Raw genomic sequence first — 26461 nt, forward strand, 5'->3', positions numbered from 1 at the left:
ATCGACAGAGCATGAACTGATCATGAGGATCGGCTGCTGCATGGAGACTGGAGAGATGGGAGACCAGCTTCCGTCATTGAGCATCGCTCGGTGGGTCAACGATGATCCGAGGTGGTCACGTGTGCTCTGTAGGATGGGGATTTTGCCCCGGATTCCAGAGCTCTCTCAAGGTTGAAGCTGCATCTCTGATATTCTCCATCCTGTGCTCGGGTTCAAACCAATTAATTGATGCAATTCGCCGTCATCTGCTGGTGACGTCAATCTGGATTCCAGAATTCCTCCGTTCTGGGAGAATGTACGATTGAACCTCGGCAGACATCTTGGATTCATGTTAACCGCCATCATAACAGAAAGAGGAAACAACTCAAGTCAATTCAGCCCTTGGTAAGGCCCTTGTCTCTATTGAATATGCAGATGTATAGTTGAGCATCTAAACCCCAAGCTGTAAATAATTATTCGAATCTGTCTCAACTGTCAAACGGGAAAGGGAACCAGGCAAAGGCCGTGACATCGTCAAAACTTTTACCCACACCATGAGAAGATAAAAAGAGAAGTCAAAGAATAAAAAAAATAAAAAAAAATAAAAAAAAAGGACGAAGACAAAGAAGAAAAGTACATGGGAGATGGCCATGAAAAACGGTCGGCGAAGGTCTCTACATCGAAAAGTGGATATATATATATATATATAGACAGCTTCACGGAAGCGGAAGAGGCACAGAACAAAGTCAAGGGTGGTAGAAGACATTTCAACATCTGGTCATCAAGAAGTCGTGAGGGGCTATCCGCAAATCATCAGGCTCGGGAAGAGGAAGCCCCAGTGGAGTAGCAACGCAGAAAATTCGACAATGGAATGCTCGTGATTAGAAGACAGTGCCATCGGATCGGATCATGATCGGAGGCTCTTTGGTGTTTGGTCGCGAAACCTCGGCGATCTCACGGCCACCCTATAGAGAAACTCTTGTCAGTACCCAGGAGGGGAAATACACAAGCGCTGGAGAGACAATGTCGCCTACCTTCCAGGAGCCGGCTTCAAGCATCTGTGCGAGGGACAGTTGGTCTTCGCCTCTCAGTCCCAGCTGACCGTTCACCTCGTCCAGCAGGTCATCCAAGAATCCCACGGTCACGGCCCGCCATTCGACCACCACATCATCGTCAGTGGAAAAGAGCGGCACTACCTCCACATTCGGTTGGCCCTTGATCTGAGCGTTCTGTTTGTAGGCCGCAAGGCCCCGTTCCAGGTCGGCCTCCTTGAGCGTCAACAGGCCCATGTCGATGAGCAGACCGCCATTGCGGTATTCGGGAAGTCCCGTCAGGAGGTCACTGCCGGCGACGTGAATGTTCATGAGCTTCGACATCGGTACCATGATGGAATAGCACAGCCATTGGGTAAGCTTGTGGAACGGAACAACGGTTTCCCACGGCTGCGCGGGTGGGGACCTGGGCATGTCCGAGCAGACCCAGGCATCTCCGATTGAGACCCCGTCCACCTGGGTTCTGGATGGCGGCCAGATCGAGGCGAGACCGTCCATGAGGACGGTCCAGAGTGTGGTAATGGGAACAATGGGTACGGAGGAAGCCAGGGTTGACGGATGGGAAAGCAAGTAGTCTTGAATCAAACGAGGGGTCAGCAGAACGATCGCGCATCCAGGTTGCGACCAGCGGATATCTTACCGAGCATATTTCCTGGCCGAGCGTCCACCCCGAAGAACTCTTGATTATTCAGGGCCTCGGACAACCGCATCAGCAGCCCCGCTCGCCCTTCGAGGCCTGCCAGCTGGTTATGTTCCGAATGTTGCATGCCTTTCGCCAACACATCCACCGTGATCTTCTTGAGACCCGCGCCGTCGACCTGGCATGGTTCTGTCGGATCGCTGCTGAACAAGCCGCTCTTGAACATTTCCAGGGTCGCGACGGCCAAGCCCTCACTTCGGCTGTAGATCTTGCCCGACTCCTTCGATTTGTACGACCATTTCGTGCCGGCGCCGGCATCCAGGAGGACGGAGATGACGAAGAGATCGATCAGTCGCCGGGTCCGTTCTTGCGCGTCGATGGTACTGGGCCACGATTGCAACAGTTGATTGATACGGGGTCTTCCGCCCACATCGAAGTGCTGCCAGCGACCGTGGGGTGGGATGGATGCATAGTCCGGGGCGTAGTCTCTCTGTGGGAATTTTGGTAATGGTTAGTCAAGAGCCAAAAGCGGCGCATTTAACAGGATAAGAGGGACGCGAAAGCGGCGCACTTTGATAATGGATACGATGTATGATGCTGTCGCGGTGAATTTGCTCATATCCACGTCGAAATGGTTCAGTCGATTTCTCTTCGCCTTCTCGGCGACAAAGCGGCACCGCTCGCGCACAGCATGGATGCTTCGAAGATAGGCTCCTGGATCCAATGCCGGGTCAGGCGGTTTGGCAATCGGGAGCTCGGGGATCGACGCTGGGAGACCGCTGCCTTTATAACCCGGCGACCTCAATGACGCATTCGAGGTCCGGGCACTGTTCACTGTAGCGAAGGAATCTTGCTCATCCCGATCACTCTGGATGGAATTCTTCGAGTCCTTGCGCTTGAAGAGACCCATTGCAAAGAAGAAGAATCTCTCAGGAGTGATCTCGAGATCGAAGGAGGGAGGGGGTGGGATAGTAGTACCAATGGCCCTCCAGATGAGTCGGAAGGTGGAAACAGGGGTTCAAGCGAAGGAGGGCGGGGGAGGGGTGGTGGGTGGGGAGTGGAATAGGGATTCTGCTGAGAGAAAAAGGGTAGTTATGAGGACACGAGGGTCCAACAGACCAAGAATAAAAAGAAGGGCGAGACGGAAGATTGGCTACGACGGAAGGAGACCTGACATGAATGGAAAAAGATGATGATCTGCGGCGGGTTTCGGTAGGTGGTGAACGGGGGGGAAAATGAAGGAAGAAAGCGTTTGTGTTTGGAGTTTTAGAGCTTGTCGCTGTCTGGCTCAGAGGCTCAGAGGCTCGGGGAGTTTAGTTGGGTGGGTGTTTGTGTCCTTAGTACTCTTCCTAGTACTGGTAAGTGGTAGGTAACTAGTGGTCCTCGCTTCTCTAATCTCCTTCGGTGGTTTTTTCCTTCTTTTTAGGTCTGGGTGGATGAAAATTTGGTTTCCGATGAATCAATAATAATAATGAAGAGGAATCAAAATTGAATTGAATGAGTAAAACAAATGATCAGACTAAGACAGTAAGGAATGGATCTAATAGGTAATAAGGTATCATGTATGATACGATAATAATACGTAGATGTATGTATGTATGTATGTATGGGGAACAGGAGCGTACAGACTCTCTGGAACAGTTAACTGCAGCCGGACGGACTAACTACTAACGACAGGACGATGCATCGAGACTGCGCCAAACGAGATAGAAGGTTAGCGAATTTGAGATTACTATATGGCCTATGCACGGAGTGCATACTCGATAGGTTTGAATGGCCATGGCCCTAGTGGGTGGACTATCTAGTTAGTTACTTAGTTAATAGTACGGAGTACTATTAACTAAGTATGCATCGGAGTCGGGAGGTGGAGAGCTGTGCAGAGTCCACCGTCAGTTACCAGTAACCTTTTAACTACAGAGTACCAGTTACCACTACCTGAGATAGTACTAGTAGACTAGAACCTAAGTAGGTAGTTGATAGGACCACTGTAAATCCACCGAGTTAAGCTGTTTGTTCCTCTTCGCGCGGTGTCAAGGGGGAAGAGGGGCGAACGCATTGCCCCGCGGACACAAGGGCCAAAGGACTCAGCTGTCTAGACTCTAGTCACTCTAGTCACCTACCGAGTGTTTAGTATCGACAGGGGATGGATTAACTCATTGATCTTGAGATGAGAACCATGTCATTGTGGTGAATAATAATAGTCCCTGGAGAGGTAGTGTTAGACTCTGTATATATGGAATGATATCTGATCTACTCCATCTATCTACTACACCTATAGACTATAGCCCTCGGAGCCAGGAGAGAAGACCCCGCAGTGTAATTCCATTACAGGAAAAAATACCATCCAGAATGAACCTAGTTAGTATCTATCGACCAGGGACCTGGACTGGAGACTGGGGCACGGACAGCCGAGTGGACAGTGGACAGTGGACACTGCACAGTGGATACTGGAATACATAGTACTATCTAGTATCGACTCAACAGCCCACTACCCATCTACCGCTTTTCAGCTATCTAATGAGACTTAGAGAATCGAGATCACTAGAAAGATATCGGGATTCAGGACCCAGGAGGCTTAACGGGTGGCAAACTGGCAACCCTGTGCTAACAATAGCATCTATTCATTAAGAGTAAGGGGACTCGTGCTCAGTCTCCCTGGAAAGCAGCAGTATTGAGTAGTCAGTAGTCACCAGTTATCCAGGACGCCTAGGCCCTTCCCTTCAAGCTTCGTCTTTAAACCTCAACACACCGGGCGCTGGGGCTAACACGGGAAACACGGTCCCGGCCATCCTGCTGGGTCGGCCGGGTTTCATGTTTATTTGTCCACAGGGCTTTTGACTTTGTACTTTTTGAGGGGTTGCTGCATATGCTCTCTTCCTCTGTCGATTTTTTTTTTTGTTGTTGTTCTTGTTTATGGACTCGTTAACTTGTTGCAAGTTGAAGCGTTGGACGGTTGGACACCCGCGCCGGCTCAATTACACTCGCTGAGATATATCTCGCGATTAGCTACTAGGTACTCATCCTGGGGATCACCGGAAATATATCATCAGCCACAATCTCGCCAATGGTTGCGATTAGTCTCCTTCAGATCCAAAATATATCAACATCCTGCGTCCAATGCACTGAGAATGCATGTTCATTGGCAGTGTACTGCACAAATATGCAGGCCAAAGGATCTAATGTAGGAACGCATGTCAGTCACACAACGAGTACCAATGTCAGACTCTTAGCCTACTCCGGAGTATGTAGTCGGAGTTTAGACCGCTGAGGTTACTTGTCCCTAACAATTACAATAGTTGACAGTTGGAAGTGTTCAACCCAGTCATGGCTTGGTCAGCGTCACCAATAATGTCCATTCGTTTATCCATATTGAGATGTAGTCAACAGTCCTTTGACATCAACGTACATTAGACCTGCTCCCTCGCTGGATGATCAGTCGTACTAGACGGGATGGTGGCCCAATAAATCGCCATATGAGACAGCCCACTGATGCTGATTGCAGCTCTCGTACGGTCGTACCAGCCCGCAAGACTGCCGAAGCTGTGAACCTGTGCTCGACGGTTCGACCGATTTTGGCAAAAGTGGGAACTGGTCTGTTAGTTAGTACGTAGTAAGTTAATTCGCTATTCAATGTTCCGTCCTCACTTCCTTTGTGGAAACTGGACAACATCTCTATTCTCTAGGCTTTAGCAGTAGCAGACCAGTAGCAGTAGCATCATTACCAGATCTGACTTTCCATAGTATCCATCTGTCCCATCTGTCCCATGGTACCGGACATCCAAGGTTTCGAGCGTACCCGAACTAGGCAGTTTGTGCCCTTTTTTTTCTTTTTTTTTTTCTTTTTTTTCCCCCTTCAGCGCCAAGGTAGGGTGGTGGTCTTGGGACTTTGGGTGTCATTAGGTGGTCTGACCGTGTCGTCCACTTGTGCTCCTACATAGTCGGTCTAGATGATGGCGTAGATAGTTGTGTGCGAAAAGACAACATGACCATGTCACCTGACCAGGTATGGAGTCCTGCTCTCCACCTCAACATCGGATAATAAATCGAGATCTCCTCCGTTTCCCAGAAGCTGATTGCAAGATCGGCCTTCCTGCTAGTGAAAACGAATTATAGGAGTAATAATTGTATCGTTTTTGCACATAATATACGTCTGTAGCATGATAACCAAGGGTGTGTGAACTGTGAATTGCCGAGAGTCGATCACGTGTCAGATAAACGCCAGCCCCACACGAGCCACACGAGGCGGTGCACAACACCGCCTCAGTCTTCAGAACTCAGCCAGCCACCTCAGCCACAATGACGGTGGTTTCCCAATTGCCTGGAGAAGCTGAAGGGCGACGTGGAGGAAGCAGCAATCTGCAAGGACTCCGAGTCTGAGGTCCCTTTTGTTTATGAGACATTTTTTTTTTCTAATTAGCTCGTCACTCAATCAGCTCACAGTCACATAGCCCTGGTGGCACTCGATGGTGAGCTAATCATGGACAGTTTGCACCCCTCTCCTATCTCTATCCTAATTCGGCCCCTCCAGACCTCCACCTGTCAATACTGTACAGTACTATCACAATGGACGACCTGAACGGGTTGAATTGGACGCCCAGCGCCTCAAATGACCCAAAGAAGCTCCCACCGCTGGGCTCCGGATTCGCCTTCCCTGCCGTGACACGTAATAACGTCTCTGGCCGGTCAACCCCCCTTTCTGCCGCCGGCTCGTCACATCCGGCATCCAAATCAGCTACCCCGGACAACGATAGCTTCGCGAACCTTGTGTCCTTCAGTTCTTCCAATGCGAACAAAAACCTGTCTCTTCTAGAGCAGCAGAAACGATTACAAGAGGAGCGCGTCAGGAAGGAGGCAGAAAATAAGTCCAAGTTTGAATCGCAGTATGGGGGGCAAAATGCGCAATTCTGGGACAGCCTGGAGAAGCAGGGGACGAACAACCCTTTTGCAACGGGGGCAGGATCAACAGTCCAGCGTGCATCGTCTGCCGATGAGGATGATCTCCTGGCCGCCTTTGATGCTTCGGCGCCGGTAGATGCCTCGACCAACTTCCCCATCCCAAGCCCCAGTCCGTCGCCACACATTGCGCAAAGCGTGTCTGCTGCTGCTGCTGCTGCTGCTGCTGCTCCGAGAACGTTGCACCAGACTGATGGAATGTCCTTCAATGATGACGACGACGATCCGTTTGGCCTCAATCAATTAAAACCAAAGGCGGCAGCTCCCACCCAACCTCCCACTCAGTCCGACAACGACGACGACTTCCTTGGTTTGCTGGGAAAGCCAGTCTCTGAGATCCCTCGCCCTTTACCTTCGCCGAAACCCACTTCACCCGTCGACCGTGAACACCACGTGTCTTCCCCCAGACCATCCAATGGAGTTGATAGGGCGATTGCGGAGCTTGTCGACATGGGGTTCCCTGCGGACAGGGCGAGTCAAGCGCTACGTGCAACGGCATCTGGGACAGATGTTCAAGCGGCTGTTAGTTTGCTTTTGACCCAGGCGCATGAGGAAGCTCGACAGAAATCAAGGAGCAAAACTCCCGTGCATGATCGTGATATCGACCCTTCAGAACGTAATAGGGAGCGGGGCTCCAGACCTGATCGTGATGTCCCGTCATGGATGCGTGATGAGCGAGCCGATCACTCCAGGAGTCGTACCAGCAACCGGTCCCCCGCATCCGCGGGCAGGGAAGCGTCGCAGGCTGCGTCTGCCTTTGGTAACAATTTCCTGAAGACAGCAAATTCTCTATGGAAACAAGGAAGCAAGAAGGTTCAGCAGGTTGTGAATGATCTCAACGCCGAGCATGATTCGAATCAGCCGCGATGGCTAAGGGATACATCTGCCCGCCAAGAGTCATGGACCTCCTCGCCTGCCGGTGATGATCAGCTTGCTGAATCTTCTCGCAAGAAGCCTGAAACTCTTACAGATGAAGCTCTCCTCCTCGAATCGGGGAACGCTCCCCGTCCATCCCGCAGCCAAGCACGAGATCGTGGAGGTCTAGCGTCACGAACACACAGTAATGATCTGCGAAGCCAGAGGTCTCCAGCGGCAGACGCGCGCATGCAGCAGCCGGCTTCCATGCAGCAGCAGCAGCAGAAGAGGAGGGAGGCGCTGGATCCCAAGGCTCGGGTGTCCAAGACTGTAGTAGAAGAGCAGACGGCGCAAGCGTACGTCAGTCCCGCTCGAAGGAGACGGCCTGCCGCGCAGCCGTCGGCTCCAGAGGCAGCTATAGATCTATTTGATTCTTCCACACCACCGCCGCCGGTCAACCGACTCCGGCCAACGCCGCCACCCGCACAACCCTCGAAGCCCTCTGTATCATCTAAGCCTCTTCCTGCTAGGCCGAAAGCTCCGCCTCGAGTCATCCCGCAACTCCCGCAGGAAAGCCTGGCGTCAATCCACCGGCATCGTGAGAAGGGAACGGGGGCCTACAAGCGAGGTGACTATACTGCCGCTCATGAGGCCTTCACGTCCGCCCTGACCATGCTACCGGACAAGCATCCGATCACCATCGTCATCCGTAGCAATCGCGCCATGACGGCCTTGAAAATCGGCGAGCCCAAGGTGGCCATTACTGAGGCAGACACCATTTTGGAGCTGATAGGCCCCGCAAAAGGCGAGGCGGAGACAATTGACCTTGCCAACGGCGAACCCAGCAAGCCCATGAAGGATTTCTACGGCAAGGCCTTGATGCGGAAAGCGGAAGCCCTGGAACAACTGGAACGCTGGGCGGAAGCAGCACAAGCATGGAGGCAGGCAGTGGAGAGCGGTCACGGTGGTAGCACAAGTATCCAAGGCCGCAACAGATGCGAAAAAGCCGCTGGCATTAGCAAACCCGCCTCGAAGCCTTCGGCTCCCGCGCGGCGCCCGCCAGCACCGGCCCCCAAGAAGCCCTCGGCATTGGATGACCTCCGAGGCAGCTCTTCTCCGTCTGGCGGCTCGTCCGAAGCCGTCAGCCGGCTGCGAGCAGCGAACCAGGCCGCCGAGCGCGCAGACGAGGAGAAATTCGCCCTCGGCGAAAGCGTCGATGCACGCCTGGCGGCTTGGAAGGGTGGGAAGCAGGATAACCTGCGAGCTCTGCTGGGGAGCCTGGATACCATTCTGTGGCCGGAAGCCGGCTGGAAAAAGGTCAATATGTCCGAGCTGATCCTGCCCAACAAGGTCAAGGTACAGTACATGAAGGGTATTGCAAAAGTGCACCCGGACAAGGTATGTTATTTCTGTGACCTGCGAGGGGTACATGTGAGGCTAACACCCCCTGGCATAGATTCCTACCAATGCCACCACTGAGCAGCGCATGATTGCCGGTGCAGTATTCGGTGTGCTGAACGAAGCGTGGGATAAGTTCAAGGCTGAGAACAACCTGTGAGCTTGTCTTTCATTGCAGAAGACGGGGTATTCCCTGCTCGTTTTCTACTCTTGTCATGATAATCCGTCACGTTTCACCTGGTCCTTGATTTTTCCAGTTCTCTATACCAGCCATACAATCTACCTTGACCCATTTGCCTGGGGTCATCGCTATATCCTGTCCCCAAAGCGTCTAGTAGATTCCTGCGCGTTTACCATTGTATATATACATGCTTCTGATGAGTCGAGGCTCTCTGCAATACGGACATTCCGCATGACAGAATTTACTGTACTCACAGGCTCTTTCCTCGAAGCTAGAGATACATCCATTACGAAGTTGTGGCTTCACATAGCCCCATCATTGAACCCACCCATGTTAATACAAAGTCCGTTTAAATCATTACGAAGACAATTAAGATAGCTGGGTAGTTGTTCTCTTAGAGCCATCGTATCGAACCCTATGACTGAGACTGAGACTGAGACTGAGACGCAGAAGCCTCCGCCGACTTCTCCGCCTTCTGATCCTGCGCCTCCAGTTCCTTCGCCTCGCGCTTCAATTGTCGCTTGCCCTTCGGTTTCCCGGCGTCCGGCGAACCGCCCACCTGCTGCGACGGCCAAGCCTGCCGACACCGCTGCTCATCCTCCTCGGTCCAGTCGCGAGGCAGAATAGCGAAGACGAGATACGAGGTGTGTGTTTTCAAGTCCGGCTCCGTCCGGTGGACCACTCGGCCGAGATCGTACGCGGGGGTGGACGATGCAGGAGCGGTGGAGTGCAATGGGATATCGCGGATGGGTCTCTCATCGGCTTCGGCCTTCTTGACCCTTCCGGCGGACGGGGTGGGTTCGTCGTCGTCGTTGTCGTTGTCACTATCCTGTTGGCGCGACTCGCGGAACTTCCTCGAGTTCTCCTCGACCACGCGCATCTTCGCGACGGCCTCGTCGACCGACTTGGGGAACACCATCGCGCCGCGCACGCCCTCGCAATCCAGGCCGCAGCGCTCGCGCTTCACGTCGATGCGGTGGTGCTGCACCTCGACCATGGATATCGAGAGCCACGAGTACTGGCGGAGGGTGCTGATGGTGCGCTGAGCTTGCTCGAGACACGGGGAGAATGTACAGATGTAGACGGGCGAGGAGGGGTCGAGCGGGGACTCGGCGCCGGAGGGCGGGTTGCGGACGAGGTGCTTGAGCGCGAGCCACGGTGCCGGCAGGTCCAGGAAGATCGCGTTGGCTTTGGGCGACTTGCCCGTGGCCGGGTCGCCGAGCAGGAACCCGTCCTTGTACACGTCGCGGTGCGTCACCTCGACCAGGCCGTCCAGGCCGTGCTCGTGGATTTCTTCGCGGACGCGCTGCGCGCGCTGCGCGTGGAACTCGAAGCTGCAGACCTTGCCCAGCCGTCGCTTCTTGGCCGGCGGCGCGTCGGACGGGTACCCGTTGAAGACGGCGCGGACGGAAGCGTGCGTGAAGGAGCCGCTGCCGGCGCCTGCCTCGAGGATCGTGCACCCGGGGCGAACGCACAGCCGGTGCAGGATGTAGCTGTAGTCGGGCGTGTAGACAACCTGTGTCCGGTGCGGGAGCGACGCGGTCCATAGCTCGGGCGTGGGGTATAGGAGATGGAGGAAGCCGCTGGCTGCTGCGACGGGGGTTCCTGGTGATGACTGCGCTTCGTCCTTGTTCGTCGGTGTTGGTGATTCCAGATCGGCCGCTTTGCGCTTGAGTTTCTGGTTCGGCTTGCGACCCCGGGAGCCCGTGTCAACTATGGAGGCGACGATTTGCGACCCCCACGGTTGATCAATGAGTGTGCTGTGCGGGAACGAGCCAAACCGCGTGTTGGTCACCTTGCCTTCCTTGTAGCCCTGGTTTTCTTCATCTTGTAGCTGGAGTATCGTCGGGATGGTCTGGTCTCTGCGGAGATGGAGAAGCGCAAGATCTCCAAGGTCGGATCGAAGATGCGGGTTCAGGAACACGGACCCCATTGCGACTGCCTGCAATCGCAGAGAACCGGGCGAATCTGTCACGGAAAACTGTCGAGAAAAGATTATACTACTACGGGAGTAGAACAGCCTCTAGCATCGACTTGCACCGCTCTTGCGCGCCAACGTCCAGCAGACAAGCTTTGGAGAATCTCCGCTGCAGTCTAGACCCAAAATGGGCTCTCTTTAGGGCTCAGGGCTCAGGGCTGATTGTCAGGGCGAGCAACTTTAACCGTTTGGATGGATCTGATTGGCGCAGAGACTTTGGGCGCGTGCCCTTTGAGGATGCGAACCTCAGGCTCCCAGGCACCCAGGCACCCAGGCGCTCAGGCAGCGTGAGTCAGTCAAGTTGTCCTCCCAGCTCAACCCCTCCCCCTCGTTTTAGTTGGCCGTACCGGTCTTCTCCTCTGTTTTCTTTCTTCTTTCCCCTTCGCTCCGTCCTTGATGCCCTTATCTCTCCGTCGGATCCCCCATCTGGTTACTTCTTTCAAAGCTCTACCAAAGCTCCCGCAGTCGTTCCATTCATCCCTGTCGATTTTTTCCAGATCGATGGCCACCGCGCGCCAGCAGCCGCCATGGCGCCAGCCCACGGTGCATCCAGAGACCGAAGCTCGACTACCTCCTCTGAAGATCTGGAATTCATTGACGCGATCCAAAACCCCATTTGTCCCCATTGATCCCGAAGCAAAGAAGGTGACCTGGTACGCTTGCGGACCTACCGTCTACGATGATGCGCACCTGGGCCACGCTAGGAACTATGTCAGCACCGACATTATCCGGCGTATCATGCGCGACTACTTCCATTTCGATGTGAAATTCATCATGAATATCACGGATGTTGACGACAAGGTATGCTCCGCACACCGAGTTGTGCCCGCCAGCGTAACGGTTTATGCTGACCGAAACCGCATATAGATCATCCTCCGCGCACGCCAACAACATCTCTTCAATGAATTTGTCACCGCTCACCCCGTCATCGACGCCGAGGTCCTCGATGTCGCGAAAAGCGCATATACCGCCTACCTGAAGAAGAACCTGCCACTCCTGAGTAGCGAACTGTCCCCCTCGCAGTACCAAGATGAGGTCGAAAAGGTCTATGCGGTCGTGCTGAATGGAGGACCTCTACCGGGTAACGAAAAGGCCGGCGATGATGAAGCCAAGGTCAAGATGCACATCAAGACTGTGGCGTCGGCGGCCAAAGTGATCGCGCAGGCGGAAGCCCAGGATCAGTCTACAACACCCAGTGGCTTTGCGGAGTCGTTCTACACCAACGCTCAGGACCTTCTCCTCCCTTATCTGGACGCGCTCAAAGGGTCATCGATCAACGCGGATGATCACTCCATTTTCACCAAGCTGACGAAGAAGTACGAGGATCGATTCCTAAAAGATATGCGCGACCTGAACGTCCTCGACCCCGACGAGCTGACTCGAGTCACTGAGTATGGTGCAGAGATTGCCGATTTCGTCGAAAAGATCGTTGCGAATAAGTTCGGTTACGTAACAGATGATGGCTCGGTATACTTTGACATCAATGCGTTCGAGGCCGCTGGACACCCTTACGCCAGGCTTGAGCCCTGGAGTCGGTCTGACAACAAGCTTCTCGCGGAGGGAGAAGGCGCACTGACTAAGAAGACTACGGAGAAGCGCTCAGCCTCTGACTTTGCGCTCTGGAAGGCCTCGAAACCGGGCGAGCCCAGCTGGACGAGCTCATGGGGGCGAGGAAGGCCTGGCTGGCATATTGAGTGCTCTGCGATGGCTTCTGCGAGACTGGGCAAGGAGATGGACATCCACTCTGGAGGTGTTGATCTCGCGTTCCCACATCACGACAATGAGCTGGCGCAGAGTGAGGCCTATTGGTCGCATGACCACTCGCACACCGACCAGTGGGTGAACTACTTCCTTCATATGGGCCATCTGTCGATTCAAGGATCCAAGATGTCAAAGTCATTGAAGAACTTTACTACTATTCGCGAAGCATTGGAGCGCAAAGAGTGGACACCTCGAAGTCTCAGAATCGTTTTCTTACTGGGCGGATGGAGGGACGGCGTCGAGATCACAGAGGAACTCGTCAGTGCTGGAAACTCGTGGGAAGAAAAGGTGAACAACTTCTTCATCAAGATCAGGGATCCCGCAACACTACAGGCCCAGACGTCGGGCACTGATACCACTCTTCCTGCTGCCCTAGAGGCAGGGAGGAAGGCAGTCCATGAGCATCTCTGCGACTCTTTCAATACGCAAGGAGCCATGTTTGCGATCTCGGAGCTGATTTCGAAATACAACGGCGCGGACAAGTCTACGCTTAACGCCAAGGACGTTGAAGCAGTTGCCAGATTTGTGACCTCTATGGTCAACACTTTCGGGCTCAACGGTAATGCTACTCCCGAGAGCGCGGAGATCGGTTGGACGGGTATCGACGTGCCGGAGGAGGCCAAGCCTTTCTTATATCCCCTTTCCAGTATGCGCGATACTCTCCGTCAGGCCGCGCGGGGGAAGGAAGGAGTCACTGCGGAGAGCGTCGTCGCGATTGTGAACAGCGCATCCGTGCCAGAGCAGGACGTGACGGATTCAGCAAAGCCTTATGCTGACCTCCTTTCAAACTTCCGCACCAAGGTGTCTTCGTTGGAGCAATCCGAGAACGTCGGAAAGGAGATCCTAGCCCTCTGCGACCGGGTTCGAGACATCGATCTGTTCGACCTTGGTGTCTACCTCGAGGATCGGGAGAATCTTCCTGCGTTGGTCCGTCCTGTAACGAAGGAACTCATCCAGGCCCGAGAGGAGAAGGCCGCTCGGGCGCGTCAAAAGCAGATCGAGAAAGAGAACAAGGAAAAGGAAGCTTTGAAGAAGCTGGAAAAGGGCAAGCTGAGCCATCTGGATATGTTCCGGACCAACGAGTACAGTGCATGGGATGAAGAGGGTCTTCCTACGCGCGATGCAGCTGGCGAGGAGGTCACCAAGAGTCGGGCGAAGAAGCTTCGGAAGGACTGGGAGAGACAGAAGAAGCTCCATGAGACCTGGCTGGCCAGTCAAATGGGCGCCAAATAGAAGGGTGATGCGTAAAAAAGTCATAGCAGTGGGTTTGATGATGCATAGTGGCGGCGTTCTAGGTTTGTAGTCCGTCTATATCTACAGTTATTTCATGATGATCTATCTATAATCTCGAGCGACACTTTCAAAGTCTTGGATCGCTTCCGGTTTGTATGGAGTTAGCCCGTAGTAGCCCGTTTATGCTATGCATAAGATGAACTATTAACTCCCCGGATCACATGCGGGGAAACCTTCAGGACAATCAGGTGATCCGCCTTCGGTCACCGGACAGGAAGTCGCCTGTGGAATGTGGATTATTATTGATGATCAACTCTCATCAGGAATATCGCCAGGCAGCATAAGGAGGATCAGGTAGTTAGTTCTGGATCCGTCCCCACAGTCTTCATACTCAAGACCAGGAATATTGTATTCGTCGGTCTTTCTGGAGTTAGCTCCGAAATGGGAATCGTTGCCCGAACAAAAGTGCAGGCTGGCTGCTCGACCTCGGCAACTCGCGCTCCCCCACACCAGAAGCCCGCGGTTGCACAGCTGTAATGACGACGGAGGATTTCTCAGTGCGGAATAAGTCTCCCTTTTCTGTTAATAGTTGATGTTTCCCCTGATCTGATCTAAAGGTCTTTGGATATTTTGATACCCCGTGAATTTACACGTCTTCATTTTTGGTAAAATCAACTCTGTTGTTGCGCTGCGATTAGACACAGACAGAATGCCTTTCAACACCGAGTTAACGAGGAGATTGCGGATTGAGGGTAGGTGATGCGAGGTTGGAGAAGTCGCCGCTGGAAGTCGCCTGCTGATGGACTATATAGTCCCTGTCGTGCAGGGTGGTATGCAATGGGTTGGATACGCAGAGCTTGCTGCCGCGGTTAGCAATGCAGGTGGTCTGGGAATCGTACGTTCTTCAATCAATCCCTAGAGACGTAGATACAACAACGGGATATGGATGTGCTAACCGGATTAGCTCACTGCCCTCACGCAACCCACCCCCGAAGACCTCCGCAAGGAAATCCGCAGATGCCGTGCTATGACCAAGAAGCCCTTCGGCGTGAACCTCACCTTCCTCCCCTCCCTCGTGCCCCCAGACTACGCCGCCTACGCCCAGGTGATCATCGACGAGGGTATCAAGATTGTCGAGACGGCGGGGAATAATCCCGGGCCCGTGATCGCCCAGCTGAAGGAAGTCAACACCATCATCCTGCACAAGTGCACAACCATCCGTCACGCCAAGTCTGCCATCAAGCTGGGTGTAGACTTCCTCTCCATTGACGGCTTCGAGTGCGCGGGTCACGTCGGCGAATCCGACATCACCAACTTCATTCTCCTCAGCCGAGCGCGCCAGGAGCTCAAGGTTCCCTTCATTGCGTCTGGCGGTTTCGCGGACGGACAGGGTCTCGCCGCGGCGCTGGCGCTCGGGGCGGAGGGTATCAACATGGGTACTCGGTTCATGTGCACTGTTGAAGCGCCGATTCACCAGAAGGTGAAGGAGGCCATTGTGGCGTCGGATGAACACAACACCAGTCTTGTCATGAGACGGTGGAAGAACACCACCCGTCTGTTCAGGAACAAGGTGACGGAGGAGGCGATCAAGGTTGAGAGGGAGAGCAAGACGGGCGAGTTCAGCGAGATGGCGCCCTTCGTCAGCGGCAAGAGAGGCCGCGAGGTGTTCCTGAACGGGGACATTGACTACGGTGTAGGTTCCCTTCCAATCATCTTTCTTCCTTCCTCGTTCTGTTTTTTTCCATGGCCTCCGGACTAACGAGCTTTGACTTCTAGGTGTGGACCGCCGGCCAGGTCATTGGTCTGATCCATGACATCCCAACCTGCGCAGATCTCCTGCAGCGTATCCAGACGGAGGCTCTCCAGGCCCTGGACCGCGCCAGATCGTTTCATACGGCAACCGCAGGGCAAAGCAAGCTGTAAGCCTGTGGTAAGCCTGTGAGCCCCTTTTCGGATAGCTGCTCTTGTGAATCTGGTGTCATTTCCTATGTTCAGCGTCTTCAGCTCAGAACAGTTGATTGGTTGTCAGTGGTAGCAGAAATGTAGATCTTGAATATAAATTTGTCAAATACTAGTCTACTATGACCTCAGGCATGTGGAATGCAAGGGTCCAATCTTACTATCATATGTGCACTTGGGATGGACTACGCACGGGGAATGTTGGTTGTCCCTTGCAGATGTCCCTTGGGAAGCAACAGCACGGGCGCCTGACTCGACATGAACGTGTCCTGACGTCTCCCATTTCCATGTAGTCTTTTGGAAGGATTCAGAAAAGGTAGCAATATAACCTCTTCCCGAGAAAAAACTGTGGTGTAGAATCGAGAAAGAAAATGAGGTGAGGGAGGCAAAACTGGTGGTTTTTCCACCCCGGCGCTATAGCCCTAATTGGAACATCCAACCAGCACATCGAGATGCAATAATCACTATAAGCTTCTCATAATATCAGCATATGTATCGTGCTGTCTGCACCCGGGGATATCCTCTCTCCGATGGCGTTAATACTTGAGACTTATTTGGGAACTGCAGTCTAATCCATAGCCATCAAACATGTCTCTGGTCCTTGCTTTGTCGCCTCGCACACTCGTATAACTCTTCAATTGTGAATCATCAGACGTCCAAATGAAGATGGGCGTATTAATTAGCCTAGGCCACTGTCTCAAGCGTTGAACGGGAGATGAACTGTTTATTGTCATCGTCGTAGCCGCTCAGTGGCGAGGAAATGCATCTATATATGTAGATAGACGTAGCGGTGTCTCGAGGAGTGCATTCAGTGAATCCATCCCCGCTCGCCATCGCATGCTGGTTTCATCGCGCCAGAGTATATATCAAACAAAGACTGTCGCAGGGCCTCAGACCATCCATCCTTGTGTTCATGAAGATCGTTCGCCCGCCACCATGGATCTTATATCGTCTTTTTTCCCATGTATCCATCGACGAAAGGCACTGAGGGAGCCCGAAGAACAGGAAACAGAAAGTTTTCCTTGTGGCGTACCGGTACCGTTACCAGTGCGTCCAGAGACAGCCGGGACACTGGTGAGCATGTCCTCGCAGAGGATGTCGGTTCGCATCGTCGAGGCAATCGACTCGCAGGTCACCATCTGCCCGGAGGAGCCGATTGTGGAAAACACCTTCGATCGGGAGAAAGAAACCACCATAGCAGCTGAGGTACCTCAAGAAGCCCCTCCGCAAAACGAGAATGCCAACGTCATTCGCATTGATGTTGCCGATGCCCAAGCGGAGCCAAATGACCCACCCAGGCAGTCAATAGAGAAGGAATTGCCGGCGATTCCAGCCCCAGCACCACTGAAGAGCGTCAAGCTGCCAGAGATCAAGAGCCGCATGATCGAGAACATCCCCGAGGAAGACGATGACGACTTGGAGATTCACGCCACACCCACACCTGACGAACCCTCCGTCACCTCGCAAGAGCAGGCTGACGAGACCAAGAACCCCAAGCGCTCAACATGGCGCCACAGCTCCAGGAAGTCCCTGGTCGACATTATCAATCTCCTCCAGTCCACGACAACCAGCAACATCAACACGCTCCGCGTTCAAAGTCTGAAGTGGCCCCTGCCGCCGAAGTCTCACTTCCGTCCGGCAACCGCGCTTTCATGCCGATCCTCAATCTCATCATGCTCCTCTGCAACGGCCACAATCGAGCTTGATAGGCCCCAGCCTGCTGTGAAGAAGGAGCGGCGGATGGGAGCGGCGATTCTCCCGGCTCTGCGCCTGGGAGGTCGAAGATGGAGCGATGATAATGCCACCAACAGCAATTCTAGCAAGGGTCCTCTTTTTTGCGAATGACGGAGTTTGGAGTTCGGGTCTTCTTGGGTCTTTTTCTGCCTTTCTCGGGGTTATGTTTTTCTGGTCGCTGGGGCGGATGGCTTGGTAGTGGATGGGGGTTTGCTTGTGGATATTAGATTCTATTTGCTTCTGGGACTTGGAATGTCCTACATACCTTAGCTTCTAATCTTGTGTACTAGTGGAGGGCTGAGACGGTATTCTTAGTGAAATATGAAACTATGAGCCCGTGCTCTTGGCGAGATGATGAGGACGATGATAACTGAAGCGCTTGAGCTGCTGTCACGAGGAGGTAGCTTGATGTATGTCACATGGCAGGAGGCTAGGTGCCTGAGGACATCAACAAGTCCCTCCTAGGCAGCTGCTATTGTTCTCTCCCCAATCACAGGAACACCATTTGATCACAGGAATGGCAGATGGGGTGAGCTCACGAACGTAACTACTCTCAGCTTTGTGCCTAAATGCTATTGTTGTACGGCAGATTATGATTCCATGTGGGCCAGCGCGTCGCCGACTTGTCGAACTCGCACCATGGGATACTGATCAAGCTCAAGAACTGTGAGCTCGCGGGGTGGATTAAGGGACTGGTGAGAATACGCAGACTAGCTATGCAGTAAAGTACTGATATTGGGAAGGAGGCAGGAATGAAATACTAGCGCATTACAATATGGATTGGAAATGCATCGTCGAAGATGCTGAAGAACATGAAGGTAATTAAGGAAACAGTGCAATCTTCTTTCTCCGAGTGCCTAACATCGAAATTAATGATACAGATTTGAGCAAGAGACACTTGATCTATCGAAAACCAGATTCATCGGGCTCTGTACCATCCCCAAACCGCATATCGAATATCCAACCCTCTTCGCAAGGTTACGAAGGCCACTGAAAGCATTGAGTTGCTTACAGAATGGAGCCAAGGGCAACGCAAGGAAGGCCAAGGCCAATGAGGGAACCGCTCTGCAGGACAGGTCAGAATCATGAAGCACAGTTGAGAAAAGGGAGTACCAACGGCATCGGCAGTGGACTTCTGGCAACAGGCAATGTTCTGCTTGCACTGCTGGTTGATGAGATCCTGGATGGGGATACCAATGATGGGGACTAGGGACTGTCAGCAGGCGTTGTAGAGTTTGCGGGATTGATGACATACTCTGGAGGTCCAGCTTGGAGCACTGGTCGAAGAGACCAAGGCCCTGGTGGCCAGATCCACCACCGATGAGGTTCTTGAGGGTACCAGCAAGGATACCGCTGTCGATATCGGTGGAGTCACCAGCGTAGGTGGCCTTGTTGCAGCAAGAGAGCTGAGCCTGGTCACCACACTTCTCGGTACCCTGCTTGATGGTCATCTCTTCAGGGACGGGGAAGCGGACATTGGCGTTGCCCTTGTTGCCGAAACCATTGCCAGCAGCATTGAAATCCTGGGGAAGAGCGGCCGCAGAGACGGCGAAAGCAAGAACAGCAGCGGTGACAGTGAACTTCATTGTGACGGTTGGTTTTGAAAGAGTGATTGGAACTCGGAGATTTGTTTGGCTTGAAGAAGAGAAGATTGTACTTCGAAGGAAAGGCTTGTCAACGAGAGTGAATGCTGATGGAGAGGAAAAGTCTGGTCGATGGCGATGCAAAGCCTTCCTTATATAGATAAATGTGGAGGCAACCAGGCTCTCTATTCGATCTCGCTTGAGCTAGCTCTACAGGCCCTTGATCGTACAGTGTGTGCCATAGTAGCTGTCCAGCTCGAGGTACTGTGTGGAATGCGGCATGCAAGGAAGGAGCTGTGATTTGTCTTCTGAACCCCATCAAGGACTTCTCGCGCCCTGAATCGAAGCTCTTTCAATCCAGTGGATGGTATGGATCTGCAGGTCCTTTGATTAGTTTGAGTCAACCCATCAACAACCAGCATGCCGGCGAGCCCGAAGCCATGCCCTTTCTTGGAAAGCCAACCATACATACCTGCAATCGCAAAAGAGTGCTAATGTCATTCCTCCTGCTTTTCTCTGTGGATCATCTATGCAAGCGGTAGCTTCGCGTTTATCCACTGACCGTTAGGTTGCATATGTTTACGAAAGTTGTTTCAGTATTACCGCGTCAAAGACCTCTTTTACTTCTCCGGTTATCCGCCAGGGACTCCATTCTTGTGGCGCCGATGTGATTCCTCAGTGGCGTACTTTGTACTGGCCCACTATCTCTTGATTCTAACAGGCTTGGTACATAGCACGGGAAGGGCTGGTCCTCAAAATCCGGTAGAATGGAGCTTGCAACTTTCCAAGGGCCCTCGTGAGGTATGGTATGCAGGTGCTAATGCAGGCATCGTGCTGAGTCCAGGGTCCAGTCTGGGAAGCTGTTTGCCTCGTACAGTCTTTGCTGATCGTCTGCAAGGGATCACTCTCCGCTGAACTGGGTCATTTTGGATCTGCTCCCCGGATCATCCCAAGGGACCCAAGGGATGGTGTCTGAATCTCTAGACTTTACCAGCTCCTATGCTGCGAGGCCAAGTTGAAATCCTCCGAGCTTGTTCACAAAGTTTGTCTTGATCTACTGCAGCAAGACCCATGTGGGCAAGGGGAGGCTGAGACACTGCTTCGTCCCTGGTAGTGATGAAGTAAGGGGCTGTAGATCGGCCTTGCGCGGGTACGTTGTTGTACCTGGGAAGGTCATTCCTTTATCCCCGAATGCAACGAGGCCATCCAAGGTACAGGTGGTATCCCGTTCGCAGTGTCTGGCACTTGGAGTCTTGTCGAAATCGACTTGCTCCTCTTTCCGTTTTCGCCAGGGCGCGTAAGCTCACTGCCATGGGAACTCTTTGCGGCTCCACATGACCTGATTGGAGTGTTTTCAAAATAAACAATTAAAAGCCTTTTCTCTGACTCATAATGCTGTCGAGAGTGAGATGAATCATGTGTGGATGTCTTCTCGCGCAGTTGATGATGGACTTGTGGACACCCGAGGCTCAGAATAAGCTTTACAGATATGACAGTTCTAAATTGACGATGCCACTGAATCTGATAATATCCGTCGCGCACTATGAAACCTATGGCATCAAGGCACAAAGATGAAGCCTATTTGGGTTATCTAGATAGGTGGAATATGTATAAAGGATTAGCGCCATCGCAGCCGTTGTAACCACTCTTCTCCGAAACTGCGAACGTATGAGCGTCAGAGGTGCGTCAGTCGATGACAAAATGCTTCATCTTCTCTCCGTTCCTGCCTTCTTTGGGGGAAAAGTTCCTTTTGTCCAACGCCCATCAACGCTGGACAGGCGTGGCTTCTGCATTGAGGAAGAGTGAAGAACCACGCTCATCTCGACACAAGGTATACAACCTTCTATCTTTGTCCTTGAAACCCGATTACTGACTCACCTTACCATGGCCAGTGCCAAACGAACCGGTCTAGACGTAGCCCAGCGGCAGCTTCTGTCGAAAGGAAACGCATTTGCTTTCGCCTTGAGGTCAAACATGGGCTGGTACTGACTGATTCAGAGGAACTGGCAAAACATTAATCAGGAGCAGTAAGTAGCTACCAATCCACTACAACCCTGAGCAGGACTTATCAATCCAACCTCTGAGATCGACCATGGATAGTCATGAAACAAGAACCTTGCATCCGAGGGAGGTGCTGCGCCAGGTTGCCGACTCCATGAATTGGCAGCGAAATGAACTGTCTGTCACCCTCCCTGCGCACACTACGTGGAGGGCTGCCATCCGAGCTGCCGAAGCAGCCCTCGGCGATATCGATGAACCGATGCTTTTAATGCCTCGTGGAACTGGGAACCGTCGAGTACTTCGGGAGATGGCACGCCTGTCAGCTTCGGAATCGCCCTCTGGAAACGGTTTAGGTCTCCCAATTCGAACAACTATCGATCTAAAAGCAGTGGAACCCCGCCCACCGCTGAGTATGGCAGCTCGCGAGCGTCTCCGCAAGATGGCTGAAGAGACTGCCAAAACGGAATTTCGATATCCGTACGTATCACTTGGGCCGAAATTAGGAGAAAGGCGCCTCCCTATTGTTCGTGCAGATCTTGTTTTACGAGGGGTGAACAGCAACGACACCGACCCTCTCTGTAAGCTTGAAGGGATTGATATGATATTCGATACGGGAGCCCATCGGACCATTATTGTGGAAGACCTGCTCTCCGCTTCCTTCCGGGAACATCTCAAGGGATCGGTTCACGATCCATACCGCTTGGGCGATGGTTCTGTCCTACAGGTTAGCGTTAATATGGCTTTTACAAATTGCCCTGTCGTTATTGAAACTGTTGCCGTTATTATACCAAAAGCTAAGATGCCGAACGAGCGGGTTGGAGTCTTATTCGGACAATCCTTTTGCATTGATCGACTTAGCCTTCGGAGTATACCTCGGCGGATGCTACTTGCAAAGGGAGTGGCGATCTCAGAGGAATTCTGGGGGGATATTGTGGCGGAGGATTATCTCAACCTGGACGATGACATTGTCTCTCTCTGAGAAGTCGTCCGCAACACACACACGGAGACCAACTCCCAACGCAAAGGAATATTTTGCTGCCGCATCATTATTATTATCATTGATCCAGATAATGATTCTTCATCCTTGTACTAGTGCGCAGTTTGGAAGTGGCTCGCTCATGAAGAGTTTAGTTTTAGTGGCTACTATATCCATCTCGCTTAGCAATACCACAACTTCGTTGCCCTCAGTCAAACGATGGCATGTCGTTTTCTAGAAAACCTTTGAGATCTAGTTGATATGTCGGCTTGGAGTAAACACGACTGACCGTGGGCGGTTAGCAGGATGCTTGAACCGCTTGCTAACCGTTTCCTCATTAAACGTAGTAAACCTTAAGATTTTAATATATATATATATATTTTAAAGAAGAGAAGACTAATAGCTATATTAGGATTATTGTTATGGTCATGTCTACGCAACTACCTGATGGTAGATAGAAAGATGATTCTCTAACGCTGGTATTACAATAGCATTAGGCTCCTCTTTATATGTCCGTTCCTGATATAATTGTTTCTATGATGTGTGATACACCATAGTAGACGTGGGGACAGAGATATATATCTCCGCTGAATAGATATCTATCTTCAGTCTCTGATAGCCACTAACTACTGTTACTCTTGATACAGGGTCAACTCTGGCCTAAAGGAAATGAGTCATCTATTACCTGATATTCAATAATCGCTAGTTACAATGTATATTTTAATATCATATTTACAGCAAATCCAGGATAACGAAGTTGTTGCGCGATGTTTGAGCCAAGAAGTAAAGATATACAACCCCCACCGACTATAAGAATGCTAGCTGGATGAAGAACCCTCGAAGTTTGTTACCTGAATAACCATTAGATACGGCTTTTCAAAAAAAAAAAAAAAAAAAAAAATTGATTGACCCCAGCTCTTATATATGTGACCATCGACCCAGCAATATGAGATCGATCAGGTCGAAGCCAGCGCTGAGGGGTGGAGGAGATCCCTATCCTGCCACGAGACATGGAGGTAGTAGTATGGAAGCACTTGCAAGATGGGCTATCTTTTTAGCCTGCTGTATTCCATTCGCATGGACAAGGTCTCAAGTAACAGCCCATAAGCAGTACTGTCCAATGGTGCATTGGCAATGCCTTGACGTCGCACTTGGTCCATCTCCCCTGTGTACCCCTTCTCTTATCTCACATGAGTCTCATTTCCCTGAGCAAATCCCTGGCTCAGTTTCATCAACAAAACGAATCCAGAAAGTTGTACAGTGCGCTTTCATTCTGGCAGTCCTCTATGGCGTGGGCCGTAGATAGATTACAGGCGCATAGGAGATGAGGATTCGGAGCTATTCCCAGAAAGGCTAGTGCGTCATAATGAGGTCCAGCAAATGCGAATTCGAGTTGAATCGTCAACTGCACAGAATAATGCTGCAGTGAGCGTGCCACGCCATCTACGTACCTGCAGACATCCATCTCGATATATAAATCTACATACTAAGCAGCGCTAATCTCAGAATGTCCGCAAACCCGTCTTCCAGCCCCTCCGGCCGTCCTCCGAGCGCAGAGAAAGACGTCACGGACAGCCCGTCCAAGCTCCCCGTGGGCAACCAGCAAGAGCCGGAATCTCGCGCAGAGGATGTACAGGAGAGAGAACAACTAGAACAGAACGAGGAAAAGGAAGATGAGTCGCCGAGTGAGAAACACAACCAGCAGCAGCGCGAAGGCGGTAAGAAAAGCACGGGGGATAACGATGATAATGACGAAGGGGAGGAAGCTTCAGCGCCACCATTACCAGACGAAGAGGTCCCACCACCGCTTCCCAGCGAAGCTCCTCCTGGCGAGGACGATGGCTGGGAACCCCTCTGGGATGCCAACGCTCAGGCGTACTACTTCTACAACCGCTTCACGGGCGTGTCGCAGTGGGACAACCCCCGGGTACCAGCTGCGACGGCAGAGCTTCCCGGAGTTACCCCGGAGCGCGAAGCTCCCGCGAAGGACAAGGCTCCTGTTGTCGGCGGCTACAACCCGGCGATCCATGGCGATTACGACCCGACGGCCGACTACGCGCAGCAATATGAACAGCCGGCCGATGGGGGAGTGCTGGGCGCCGGATTGGACCCCAATGCCTCGTACGAGGCTGTTGGTCAGTTCAACCGCTTCACGGGCCGGTGGCAGGACGCGTCGCTGAACCCAGAGAACTTCAACGATGAGAACAAGTCGCGCCGGCAGATGAACGCGTTCTTTGACGTGGATGCGGCTGCCAATGCCCATGATGGGAGGAGTCTCCGGGCAGAGCGCAGTGCCCGGAAACTCACCAAGAAGGAATTGAAGATGTTCAAGGAGAAGCGCAGAGAAAAGAAGGAGGAGAAACGGAGGGCGTGGCTACGCGATTGAGGAGGAGGGGTGTGGATTGGGATGGCATTGTTGCTTTTATACTCCTGCCGCTAGACTTTTGATATACCTTGAGATACCTTTTGATTCAGTGCATGGGCTTGGGAGGGGGCGTTGACAGCTGTACTATACGGGACTGCATAGCATAAAAGCAGCGTTATCTTTTTTTTTTCTCTCCCTTCTTTTCGTTACACTCTATTACACGAGCATATTAATTAGGAGATATCATTGTAGACCTCTTCACTATCGGAGCGAGACTGGGAGTTTCTCAACTGGAATTCTTCGAAAATGGACGGATTCCCCACACTGGGTCACATGACTCGATATCGAAGTTTCTTTTGCAGCAATCCATCGAGTATACAGCTGGTTTTATAGAACTGGCGCATCAAACTGTAATTTGGTCCGCACATATTGAATTCAAGGTCAGTGGTTTTCTCATGTCTTGTCTGTTCGTTGTGGAGTTCTACCCATCAGCGAGATTGCCTTATCGATATATATATCGAAAACCACCATGGAGGGGTAACGTATTTTGTATGGCCTGGGGAGAAGAGAAGAAACGAAAGGGAAAAAAAAAAAAATCACAGGTCAAATGATGCGATCATACCCCTAGTGTCTCTATTCAGATTATATATCTATGGCATTATGAATCTGGCATGTCAGGATCTATGCTTGGAGCTGCGCAAAAATTTTTTTTTTCTTCACCTCTCAAGATCTATAATATTGATCGAAAAGCACATGATTCGCATTTTCTGGAAACAAAAGAAGGGGGAAAAAAAAAGAACCGCTTGGATCATCCACTAACAGAAGTGCAGATAATCTATCATATCATATATCATTGCAAAAGCGAGAGACAGTTATAATTAGACTTGGGCATCCAAAGGCATCCAAGACACTTCACAAAAGTTACAGCACAAAGCACAACCACCAAATATGTCGACACCACTCACCCTCTCCTTCGAGGCAATTGACGACCTCATCTACGACGCCCGCTCAGGCGATCTGGAAGCCCTCAAAGCAGATCTCGCCAGCCAGAGTAAAGAGCACAACCGCCCAGAGGCCTGGATCATCGCCTCGGCCATCGACGCAGAGCCCGAGGCTGAGGGCGGCACGGGCTCATGCCTGCTGCACTTCCCCGCTGCGAATGGAAACAATGGTATGTCGTGTCCCCGTGCTTCTTTCTTGAGCGCGCGTTCATTACTGACCCGAGACAGAAATCCTCACTTATCTCCTGACCGCCTTGACGGCCAAGTCTGAGTCGCCGCTGTCCGCGGCACAGATCGTAGCGGTGGTCAACCACCGCAATCACTCCGGGAACACACCGCTGCACTGGGCTGCGCTGAACACGCATCTGGAGTGCGTGAAGGCGCTGGTCGAGGCCGGGGCGGACATCTCGATTAAGAACGATGCGGGTCTCGATGCGGTGTTTCTGGCTGAGCGCACGGCTTGGTCGACTGAGGAGGAAGGTAAGGGCGCTGCTGAGGGGGCCGAGGAGGAGGAGGAGGTCGAGATCGAGGTTGGAGGGGAGGCTGAGGCTGGAGAGGAGGGTCGTGGGGAGATGTCCAAGGGCCGACAGGTTGTGGAGTGGTTGCTGAGCTCTGACAAGGCGGGTGAGTTGGAAAGTGGTGTTGGTGGTGCTGAGGCGTCTGCGTCTGCACCTGCTGCACCTGCGTCTGGGGAGGCGATGGATGTGGATGAAAAGAAATGATCTCGATGACGGGGTTGTTTGCCATTTTCTTTCTTTATTCCTTGTTACGAATACCATTAGACAAAAGTTGTGAAAGTTGGAATATGTTCA

General features: G+C 52.3%; 10 protein-coding genes across 10 annotated transcripts, besides 9 other annotated features; 7 read left to right on the top strand and 3 right to left on the bottom strand.

Moving 5' to 3' along the window:
- Positions 1-556: 556 nt before the first annotated feature.
- Positions 557-591: a microsatellite.
- Positions 592-860: 269 nt separating this feature from the next.
- On the bottom strand, positions 861-2581 carry ACLA_010900 (URC4/urg3 family protein; the record flags this gene model as incomplete). The annotated part of the gene is made up of 4 exons (XM_001274088.1): positions 861-944; positions 1014-1606; positions 1672-2161; positions 2243-2581. The coding sequence occupies 4 exons, from the start codon at positions 2579-2581 to the stop codon at positions 861-863; spliced, it is 1506 nt and encodes a 501-aa protein (XP_001274089.1).
- A 676-nt stretch (positions 2582-3257) lies between these two features.
- Positions 3258-3280: a microsatellite.
- Positions 3281-4082: 802 nt separating this feature from the next.
- Positions 4083-4115: a microsatellite.
- Positions 4083-4120: a microsatellite.
- Positions 4121-5489: 1369 nt separating this feature from the next.
- Positions 5490-5518: a microsatellite.
- Positions 5519-6234: 716 nt separating this feature from the next.
- Positions 6235-9037, top strand: ACLA_010910 (UBA/TS-N domain protein; the record flags this gene model as incomplete). Its single annotated transcript, XM_001274089.1, has 2 exons — positions 6235-8877; positions 8936-9037. The coding sequence occupies 2 exons, from the start codon at positions 6235-6237 to the stop codon at positions 9035-9037; spliced, it is 2745 nt and encodes a 914-aa protein (XP_001274090.1).
- Positions 6767-6794: a microsatellite.
- Positions 6767-6795: a microsatellite.
- Positions 9038-9473: 436 nt separating the features above from the next.
- Positions 9474-10991, bottom strand: trm61 (tRNA 1-methyladenosine methyltransferase subunit GCD14; the record flags this gene model as incomplete). Its single annotated transcript, XM_001274090.1, has 1 exon — positions 9474-10991. The coding sequence occupies one exon, from the start codon at positions 10989-10991 to the stop codon at positions 9474-9476; it is 1518 nt and encodes a 505-aa protein (XP_001274091.1).
- Positions 9478-9503: a microsatellite.
- Positions 10992-11537: 546 nt separating the features above from the next.
- Positions 11538-14030, top strand: ACLA_010930 (cysteine--tRNA ligase; the record flags this gene model as incomplete). The annotated part of the gene is made up of 2 exons (XM_001274091.1): positions 11538-11837; positions 11904-14030. The coding sequence occupies 2 exons, from the start codon at positions 11538-11540 to the stop codon at positions 14028-14030; spliced, it is 2427 nt and encodes an 808-aa protein (XP_001274092.1).
- Positions 14031-14739: 709 nt separating this feature from the next.
- ACLA_010940 (NAD(P)H-dependent flavin oxidoreductase) lies at positions 14740-15953 on the top strand (the record flags this gene model as incomplete). The annotated part of the gene is made up of 4 exons (XM_001274092.1): positions 14740-14782; positions 14843-14925; positions 14995-15723; positions 15807-15953. 4 exons carry the CDS (start codon positions 14740-14742, stop codon positions 15951-15953), a joined length of 1002 nt encoding a protein of 333 aa, XP_001274093.1.
- A 972-nt stretch (positions 15954-16925) lies between these two features.
- Positions 16926-17834, top strand: ACLA_010950 (uncharacterized protein; the record flags this gene model as incomplete). The annotated part of the gene is made up of 1 exon (XM_001274093.1): positions 16926-17834. One exon carries the CDS (start codon positions 16926-16928, stop codon positions 17832-17834), a length of 909 nt encoding a protein of 302 aa, XP_001274094.1.
- An 897-nt stretch (positions 17835-18731) lies between these two features.
- ACLA_010960 (hydrophobin family protein) lies at positions 18732-19309 on the bottom strand (the record flags this gene model as incomplete). The annotated part of the gene is made up of 3 exons (XM_001274094.1): positions 18732-18788; positions 18841-18929; positions 18979-19309. 3 exons carry the CDS (start codon positions 19307-19309, stop codon positions 18732-18734), a joined length of 477 nt encoding a protein of 158 aa, XP_001274095.1.
- A 2089-nt stretch (positions 19310-21398) lies between these two features.
- On the top strand, positions 21399-22286 carry ACLA_010970 (uncharacterized protein; the record flags this gene model as incomplete). The annotated part of the gene is made up of 2 exons (XM_001274095.1): positions 21399-21784; positions 21866-22286. The coding sequence occupies 2 exons, from the start codon at positions 21399-21401 to the stop codon at positions 22284-22286; spliced, it is 807 nt and encodes a 268-aa protein (XP_001274096.1).
- An 875-nt stretch (positions 22287-23161) lies between these two features.
- Positions 23162-23184: a microsatellite.
- Positions 23185-23790: 606 nt separating this feature from the next.
- Positions 23791-24669, top strand: ACLA_010980 (WW domain-containing protein; the record flags this gene model as incomplete). The annotated part of the gene is made up of 1 exon (XM_001274096.1): positions 23791-24669. One exon carries the CDS (start codon positions 23791-23793, stop codon positions 24667-24669), a length of 879 nt encoding a protein of 292 aa, XP_001274097.1.
- A 927-nt stretch (positions 24670-25596) lies between these two features.
- ACLA_010990 (ankyrin repeat domain-containing protein) lies at positions 25597-26371 on the top strand (the record flags this gene model as incomplete). The annotated part of the gene is made up of 2 exons (XM_001274097.1): positions 25597-25819; positions 25878-26371. The coding sequence occupies 2 exons, from the start codon at positions 25597-25599 to the stop codon at positions 26369-26371; spliced, it is 717 nt and encodes a 238-aa protein (XP_001274098.1).
- Positions 26372-26461: the final 90 nt, after the last annotated feature.

The sequence above is a fragment of the Aspergillus clavatus genome, genomic scaffold (genome assembly GCF_000002715.2).
Source record: "Aspergillus clavatus NRRL 1 1099423829795 genomic scaffold, whole genome shotgun sequence".
NCBI classification, from domain to species: domain Eukaryota; kingdom Fungi; phylum Ascomycota; class Eurotiomycetes; order Eurotiales; family Aspergillaceae; genus Aspergillus; species Aspergillus clavatus.